The sequence below is a fragment of the Osmerus mordax genome, chromosome 4 (assembly GCF_038355195.1).
Source record: "Osmerus mordax isolate fOsmMor3 chromosome 4, fOsmMor3.pri, whole genome shotgun sequence".
In the NCBI taxonomy this organism is placed as follows: Eukaryota; Metazoa; Chordata; class Actinopteri; order Osmeriformes; family Osmeridae; genus Osmerus; species Osmerus mordax.
This window is the reverse complement of record NC_090053.1, coordinates 20,182,368-20,191,478: the sequence shown is the minus strand read 5'-3', so window position 1 is coordinate 20,191,478 and position 9,111 is coordinate 20,182,368. Positions and strand designations below refer to the sequence as shown.

General features: G+C 49.9%; 1 protein-coding gene across 2 annotated transcripts in view; it reads right to left on the bottom strand.

The window, feature by feature from the left end:
- The window catches only part of srpk2 (SRSF protein kinase 2), a 43,587-nt gene that overhangs the window by 23,880 nt on the left and 10,596 nt on the right, over positions 1–9,111 (bottom strand). Inside the window, exon 1 of one of the 2 annotated variants that reach the window (XM_067233977.1) lies at positions 2,771–3,415. The exons of the other annotated variant lie outside the window; for it this stretch is intronic. Within the exon in view, the coding sequence (XP_067090078.1) occupies positions 2,771–2,808 (38 nt within the window). The 5' untranslated portion in view covers positions 2,809–3,415. Of the gene's footprint in view, positions 1–2,770; positions 3,416–9,111 lie in introns of those variants that run through there. 2 annotated transcript variants of the gene reach the window in all.

The window sequence follows — 9,111 nt, the reverse complement described above, 5'->3', positions numbered from 1 at the left end:
CTCCCTGCTCCTAGTGTGACTGACATCACACAGACACACACACACACACACACACACATGCAGCCTACGACTGCCATTGACACTCATGGTTATCAGAGTTCCTAGACTATCTTGATGAGAAAAGAATTGAGGGAACACAACATTTAAACTCCGAAATAGGCAGCATCAGAAAGAGAGATATACGGATGAGAAATAACAGAGAGCAGAAAGAAAGAGAGTGATGAGGACAGAAGGAGGATGAGTGTGTGTGCAATGAATGTTCTGGAGAAGCAGGGAGCCTGGCTCTGGAGAGCAGGGAGCCTGGCTCTGGAGTGAATGCTGTTGAATGGACTTGCTTGTTGTCCTTCCGGTGGTAGTTAATGTGTTTTGGGGGAGTGTCTTGGAAGGTAGGGGTGGGATACATTGATTTCCTTTCCACCTGGCTCTGGAGAGCAGGGAGCCTGGCTCTGGAGAGCAGGGAGCCTGGCTCTGGAGAGCAGGGAGCCTGGCTCTGGAGAGCAGGGAGCCTGGCTCTGGAGAGCAGGGAGCCTGGCTCTGGAGAGCAGGGAGCCTGGCTCTGGAGAGCAGGGAGCCTGGCTCTGGAGAGCAGGGAGCCTGGATCTGGAGAGCAGGGAGCCTGGCTCTGGCTGGCCCTCACACCAAAAACGAGTCACTGAGTTGTGTTGCAGTGCTCTTGGGTTGAGCTCTTGTGTTGCTGCGTGTGGGGGTCGAGTTGTAAAGTAACTGTTTGTGGTTGTGTTGTGGGGGTGTGTGTGTTTGTGGGGTCAGAAAAGGGTGAAAATCGGATATCAACTTTGGGGGGGGGGGGGCACAGTTTCATAAAAATGTTCTCAAGAGCAGTTGCTGGGGGACAGACAGACAGACACCAAATGTTGTGCTGCAGGACAAAGCCTACGTTCAATTCACAGCGCTTGTTATGTGTCTATAATCAGCACAGGTGCCTTCATTGCATGTTATCAATATTGAAATGACTTAGTTGTGTAGTGGGGAACATTTGTATTTATCCCCAGATAGTGGGGCGGTGCCTCCCTGTGGTCAGAGGTTATGGGGTTGTGGTGTCCCACTGCACGTAGCACCGTTCATCATGAGGCACCCTCTAATGTCATCATGTGATAATCAGCTTTTTACATTTACATTACATTTACATTTAGTCATTTAGCAGACGCTCTTATCCAGAGCGACTTACAGTAAGTACAGGGACATTCTCCCCGAGGCAAGTAGGGTGAAGCGCCTTGCCCAAGGACACAACGTCATTTGACACGGCCTGGAATCGAACCAGCGACCTTCTGATTACTAGCCCGATTCTCTAACCGTTCAGCCACCTGACCTTTTCACTGTCATTCCTCTCTCAGGGTGCTCGACTTAAAGGATCTACCGACGACACGGTCTGGCTCTGTCCCTGGGCATTAGCACACACCGCTTCCAGTTCATATGTTTTTTCGGTGCCGTCAAAAAATATTTTCTTCCTTTCCTTACATTCTCATTGTGGAAACAGCATTCCCTATCATTTACATTTAGTCATTTTACATTTAGTCATTTAGCAGACGCTCTTATCCAGAGCGACTTACAGTAAGTACAGGGACATTCCCCCCAAGGCAAGTAGGGTGAAGTGCTACGTCATTTTGCACAGCCGGGATTCGAACCGGTAACCTTCAGATTACTAGCCCGACTCCCTAACCGCTCAGCCACCTGACTCCACTATCACAGTAGAGGTACAGATCACGTTTCTTAAAAACCAAAACCAAATGTATAACTTTTTACAAGCGCTGCCACAAAGGGCTTAATATCATGCCCATGTAACTGCAGCTAAACCAACCTAACCCCCAAAGAAGACAAGGGGGGAAAACAGAAAACTCAAGATAAAAGCATGGAGGAAACCAGAGGCTGAACACACTCACGCAGTAAGAATAGAGTTAAAGAGTAAAGTAGAGTAACACAGTAGAGCCATTATCAGCCAAATACCACAACTTGGTAAACAACACACATTTGTGTACTTGTGTTGAAAATGCAACCTTGGATATGTGCTGCTGGCATTGCAGTTTGCGGTGTGTTTCGATGTGATATGATCACCTCGTGATGGTCATTTGTCTCCCGGTGATGTGATGCTCTAGCCTGCTGTGTGAGGTATAACATGAGGAGGAGAATGTGATGTTGCAGGTGCTTCTGGTCAGGTGATTAGCCTACTGTTGATGTTGATTCTGAGAAGAGCTGGCGCTGCCTGCTAGCTAATGTTGACGTGTTGACACGCTTGCTGTGTAAGCACCCTGCGCTCCTGTGCCATAAAGAGCCACACCACTAGTTTGTGTGTGTTTGTGTGTGTTTGTGTGTGTTTGTGTGTGTGTGTGTGTGTGTGTGTGTGTGTGTTGGCGTTTTTCTGCAGAGGTATGAGGCAAGGTTAAGGCACCGTGCAACAATAGACACATGCACCTCTCCTCTCCTGTCAGCTGCCTGCAACCTTCACAGACAATAGAAGACGACAAGCCAGTGACAGACTGAGAGAGAAAGAGAGAGAGAGAGATAGACGGAGAGAGATGGAGAAGGGGGTGGGGGGGGAGTTGGGGGTACCGGTGAACAAAACAAAATGACTGTCACACAGAACGGTCTAGACAGACAGAGTGATAGAGGGGAGAGATGAAGAGAGAGAGGGAGGGAGAGAGGGGGGGAGAGAGAGAGAGAGAGAGAGAGAGAGAGAGAGAGAGAGAGAGAGAGAGAGAGAGAGAGAGAGAGAGAGAGAGAGAGAGAGAGAGAGAGAGGGAAGGAGATGCGTTACCTTTCGGGGGACGAGGATTTCTCAGAGTTCACGGACATGAGCAGTGCCTGTTAGCCGCTCGCTCGCCTGGGAGACGGAGAGACGGCAAGGAACGAAGAAACAGGCTCTCTCTCTCTCTCTCGCTTCTCCCTCGCTCTCTCCCTTCCTTCTGTGCCGGGTGTCTGTGTGTGTGCGTGAGAGGGGGGAGGGCAGCCTCTCCTCCTCCTCCTCTTCCTCTCTCTCTCCCCCTCCTCTTGCTCAGAGATAAAGAAAGGATGGAGGGAGCTCCGAGGTGGAGAGAGTGGAAAAAAGGCCAGCTGTGCAGTGCTGTGTCTGCGTGTGAGGAGACACAGCACTGTTCCTGTCTCCCAGACGCCCTTCCTCGAGCCCCTGCCTTCCTTCCTCCCTCCCTCCCTTCACCTCCTTGACCCCTTTCTCTTTCACTTTCCCTTTTTTCTCAAGGGTTTGCTGCTATTTTCTCCTGTCCGTCTGCCTCCCTGCTTCCTCTTGAACGGCTTGATGAAATAAATATGCGATCCGGCGAGTCCTTCTTCCTCCTCCTCCTCCTCCTCTCTCTCTCTCTCTCTCTCTCTCTCTGTTTGTCTCTCTCTCTGTCTGTCTCTCTGCCTGTGTCTCTCTCTCTCTTCCAGCAGTGCAGTAGCTGGCTCTTTCAGGCCCTCTGCAGCTCTGCACAACAACAGAGCCCAGAGCGAGCCGGAGCATACCATGTCCGCCCAGAGAGAGGGGGGGTGGGAGGGCTGAGACCAACGGAGGGAAATGAAACCCTTTCTCCTTGAGGCACCCTCTCCTCCCCCGCTCTCTCTCCCTGCGTAGTCCTCCCTCTCTTCCTCCCCCTTGCCATATTACGACATGCTGTATCTCAGGGCAACGCAGCACGCCCCCCCCCACCCTCCAGATCTGCCATCCTTCTCCCTGTCCTCCTCCTCTCCCCAGCTCTCCTCTTCTCCCTCTATCCTTTCCACCAGTCTCCTCTGATTCGGTGAGATCTTCCTCCTTGCTCTCTGTCAGCAGATGGGTTTGTTTCTGCATGACAGAACAGAAAAGATAGTGGTAGCCAGAGGGTGTGCCATTACAGGGGGTCTCTCTGTCTCTCTCTCTTTCTCTCTGTCTCTCTCTCTTTCTCTCTGTCTCTCTCTCTGTCTCTCTCTCTCTCTCTCTGTCTGTCTCCCTTTCTCTCTCTCTGTCTGTCCCTCTCTCTCTCTCTCTCTCTCCTCCTATAGCTCCCCCTCTCTCTTTCCCCCCTCCCCCTCTCTCTCTATGCCTCTCCCTGTTCTGACCTCAATATCGGTGTGTCCATGCATGTGTGTGCATATGTGTGTGAGGGTCGGGGGGGCATTTTAAGGTTACTGTAACTGACTAGTCGGCCTCCATTTGCACACAATGGCATTGCAACTGTATGCACTGTCTGCATGCACGACAAACTGCTTGCTAATCTCACCATGCTCACACAAACACACGGACACACACACAGTCACCACTGAAGGCTTTCAATGTTGAAATGTTCCAGATTCACAAAAGATATTTGGGTCAGAGAGAACCATGGCATGAGGCACTTGCTTCACAGTACATGACGCACGGCTTCCATACACATCATAACCAGAGCTCACTCTACACTTCAGTCATCATATCCTGTAGCTGTTAGCCGACTGGGTGCACCAGAGCAGGCACAAGCTAGGCTAGGCTGGGTTCTCACAGGAATACGAACATGAGGCCTCATCAAGGGACCAGCATGTCTGTGTGTGTGTGTGTGTGTGTGCGTCAAAGGCGCACACACACACACACACACACACACACACACACACACAACCGTGGATAAGAAATAAACAAACACATGCTCCTACACGCCCACACTTCATGTAAACACACTGACAAAAACACACACACACACACACGCACGTTATTCCTTATCCTCTACCCTGTTATCTCACAGAGGAAACATGAGCCTGAGCCTCCAGTCTCTGTGGATGTGCCCCAACAGTGGTTTGCATCTACGCTTTCTCACTGAACCCTCATAGCCCAGCTTCTCACCGAGGCCAGGACACCCCCCGGTTAGACGGCGCTAATGGTACAGTCCCAATGTCACATTTCCATAGAGAAAGCTAAGAACAGACACTAAAGACCCATTTTGGAACCTCGGAATCCAGACAAGCACACGCAAATACCCACATGTCCACATTCTGCACATGCTACTTAGCAGGGCTGAGCAACACCACACCCTCCCTGACAACACATGTCCACATGTCCTGTCCTGTACTGATGCACTGACACACATCTGCACAGGGTGGAACGCTTGGTTGACTTAGCTAACCTTAATGAAAGAGAAGGTGGAGAGAAGGGGTGATGGACCTGCCTTCTCCTGCTCTCAGAGAGAGAGAGAGACTGAAAGAGATAGAGAGGGGGAGAGAAAGAGGGGGCGAGAGAAAGAGAGGCCGAGAAGAGAGAGTGGGGGAGAGAGAGAGAGAGGGAGTTAGAGAGGGGGAGAGAGAGGGAGAGAGAGAGAGAGAGAGGGAGTTAGAGAGAGAGTTAGAGAGGGGGAGAGAGAGGGAGAGAGAGAGAGAGGGAGTTAGAGAGAGAGTTAGAGAGGGGGGAGAGAGAGGGAGAGCAGGGGAGAAGATCGCACTTGTTAGCAGATATTTCGGGAGACAGTATTGAGGCTGTAGGCAGCTATCTTTAAAGCGGCCTACTTCTTCCCTGTGCCTGGTGGATGCTGAGGAGACACACTTCAAAAACGCACCCCCCATCCAAATCCCCTGCAGACAAACAGCCAAGGGGTTTTCACTTATGCAAGCATACGCACCAAACACAAGCACAGGCCGATGTACAAACCTGACACACACACACGCACACACACACACACAGCATGACGAGGGCGATGGTGGTGTGTTGATTGGTGGCCCAGACATGAAGAGAGGGAAGGGAGACTGGTGTGTGTTGACTGTCCTCTCTGTGTCAGCCAATAGGTCATTCTTCTCACCAGGGAGCTACACCACTGCCCCCAAGTGGTGTGTGTGTGTGCGTGCGTGTGTCTGCAATTTGCAATTGGTTCACAGACAGATTGATTGACAGACTGCTAGCCCCAGGTCAGCCTTACAGCAGCTAATTTTCAGGGATACAGTATACCCCATATTGAACAGACAGCACACACATCCCTTCAGTATTCACACATACACGCACAAAATAACTTCCTTGTTCTTTAACACTGTTGAGCGCTGCTCATTTCCCCTGAGGTGCACAGGTAAGCAGCTGTCTTACTGCTTACTGGGGCTGTCTACACTAGGGACTGCTCAGTACTGCAGTGTGTGTGTGTGTGTGTGTGTGCACGCGTTAACAGTAAACTTAAAGGCAGAGCAGGTTCTTTTTGCCATTTTGACTTGAGTAAGAAAGCATCCAAATCAATGTATCCCACCCCTACCTTCCAAGACACTCCCCCAAAACACATTAACTACCACCGGAAGGACAACAAGCAAGTCCATTCATTGCATTTGGTCCGAATGCCATCCAATCACTGCACTCGGTTTGAACGCAATGATTGGTCGAGTATATTACAGTCCTGCGACGGCAACAGATATCGGATGTTTTTTATTTTTCGTTTGCTATCAGGATGTGAAGTTTATGTCTGCAAAAATAACAAAAAGTGTGTCTCAAAAACATGATTTACCCTGCCTTTAACAGTGGTGTGCTCTTATCCCTAAAGCCAGCAGCTTGATACCCAGGGGCGGGGCGGGGGCGGGGGGGGGGGGGGGGGGTAGGAGCTCATTAGCTAAGTGGTGTGTGTTTAACTGATGGATGAGAGATGGTGACCTTTGCCCTCTGGAGTGGTCCACTCTGACCTGACGTGAGGCAGCGGTGTCAGCCAATGACATGGCCGTAGGTTTCATCACACAGGGAGGAATACCCCCCCCCCGCTCCTCCCCCTCACTTTTTGTTAAGTAAATAATATTGAACGGCCACATACTCAGTTAAAGACAAATCTGTCATCCCCACATTAGAAAACAAATCTACATCCCTGATTGGCTGTTAGGATTTATCACACATCTAGGAAGGCTTTTCTCTCACAACAAATGGCTGACGCAGGTCCTAGTCGTCTTTAAGTATTGAATGCACTGGACTCTGTAGGCCTCTGTTGAATCCTGAGTCTTGGTCTGACCGGGTCAAATGGTTGATCCCCAACATTTAACCGTTTATGATTGTATAAAACATCTATACGATCCAAGCAGTAAGCACACACACACATACACATGTATAAAGATACAAGACCAGTTTACGGCTAGAAAAAAAGCAGTCTACGTCCTTAGAGCTGTGTTGAATGAGCAAACAACGACCTGTGACTAAGTATTTGTCAGCAGACTATGCTTGCACACTGAACGCTCCGTTCTAAAAGGTAAACATAACGTAAGTGCCAAGGTATTCAGGAAATCATGCTTTTCTTCAGTCAAACAAAACGCCAGGAAGTAGAGCACAAAGAGGCTCTTCAACACCACCAGTCTGGACGCTGGGAGCCCTCTAGAGGCGGCTAAGGGAATGACACCCTTGGCCCGTACACACATGAAACACAATGTTCTTTTCACTGAACAGAATCTCGTTCGTACTGTTAAACAAGGCTCTGGAGAGATATAAGGACAATCATGGGGGAGGCTAAGCAAGCTATATCTGACACAGACTGCTGTTTGACATGTTTATAACGTGCCAGGAGACAGGAGCAAGTCCACAAGCTGAGAGGCTTCGACAATGGCCAGTCTGTGCCTGGCCAACAACAACAGGCTGACGCTACATGCAGTCAGAGTTATGGGCTTATCCTGTGTCGGGCCCTGAGCAAACACAATACTGAGAAGGTGAAGGAGAGCTTCTTACTGGACGGTGACAAGCTAACGGAAATATCCTGTGATGGTGGCTTGACTTTTTTCACACTAACACACCCACAGACAGAACGCACAGCACTGAGTGATGGTGGCGTGTAAAAGCTAGACTGCACACTTTGTACTCTACAATTAACAAGGGGTTTTAAGGTCCAATGTTAGTTAAATGTATAGTAATTAAGGTCCAATATTATTTAAGTGTATAGTTATTAAGGAGTCCAAGGTTCTGAGGCTGCATTTAAGCAAAAGCATTTAATAAGCAATATTACAACAAAACAGTTCAGATCAACAAGCATTTACAGGAGGATACAGAATTAGTTTATGTTACAGGTAAGTCGTGGGTTAGCAGGTTCAAATACCCCTGTATGGTATGCTGCTTTGGATAAAAGTGTCTGCTAAGTGAATGCATTACATTATAATTGAATAGCGACAGTATCCTTGAGAGGACAGCCTCCACGCTAGCAGGGTGAGGGTTAGAGACACTCATCCTTGAGAGGACAGCCTCCACACTAGCAGGGTGAGGGTTAGAGACACTCATCCTGGAGAGGACAGCCTCCACACTAGCAGGGTGAGGGTTAGAGACACTCATCCTTGAGAGGACAGCCTCCACACTAGCAGGGTGAGGGTTAGAGACACTCATCCTGGAGAGGACAGCCTCCACACTAGCAGGGTGAGGGTTAGAGACACTCATCCTTGAGAGGACAGCCTCCACGCTAGCAGGGTGAGGGTTAGAGACACTCATCCTTGAGAGGACAGCCTCCACACTAGCAGGGTGAGGGTTAGAGACACTCATCCTGGAGAGGACAGCCTCCACACTAGCAGGGTGAGGGTTAGAGACACTCATCCTGGAGAGGACAGCCTCCACACTAGCTGGGTGAAGGTTAGAGACACTCATCCTTGAGAGGACAGCCTCCACACTAGCTGGGTGAAGGTTAGAGACACTCATCCTGGAGAGGACAGCCTCCACACTAGCAGGGTGAAGGTTAGAGACACTTAGCCCTGAGAGGACAGCCTCCACACTAGCAGGATGAAGGTTAGAGACACTTAGCCCTGAGAGGACAGCCTTAATGTCACTAAGATAGCTCAGTGAAGCAGCCCCTGCTGATTGGACAGAGATTATGGTGTGTTTACAATAGCAACCCCTTTGAGGGGGTAGAGCAGTGTTTATGTATACTGCAACTGTACAAACAAGCACACACACACACAGACACATGCACACACACCAAAGGACATGCAAGCACTCACACACACACACACACACACACACACAAACACAGATCTGGATTAGTCTGTCTGTTGGTGCTGATAGATAATGAGACATGTCGCCCCTGCCAGTGGATTGGCTTTCCTGCCCGCCTAAGGGTTAGGTCCGCAGCTGTCGCTCATGGTGGAGTTAGGGTTGAAAACCTCCCTTCAGCTGGTGAAGCCAGACCACCTCTCTCTGGTCTGACTACAGGATGACCTGATGTGGCATGTCTGCAGGGA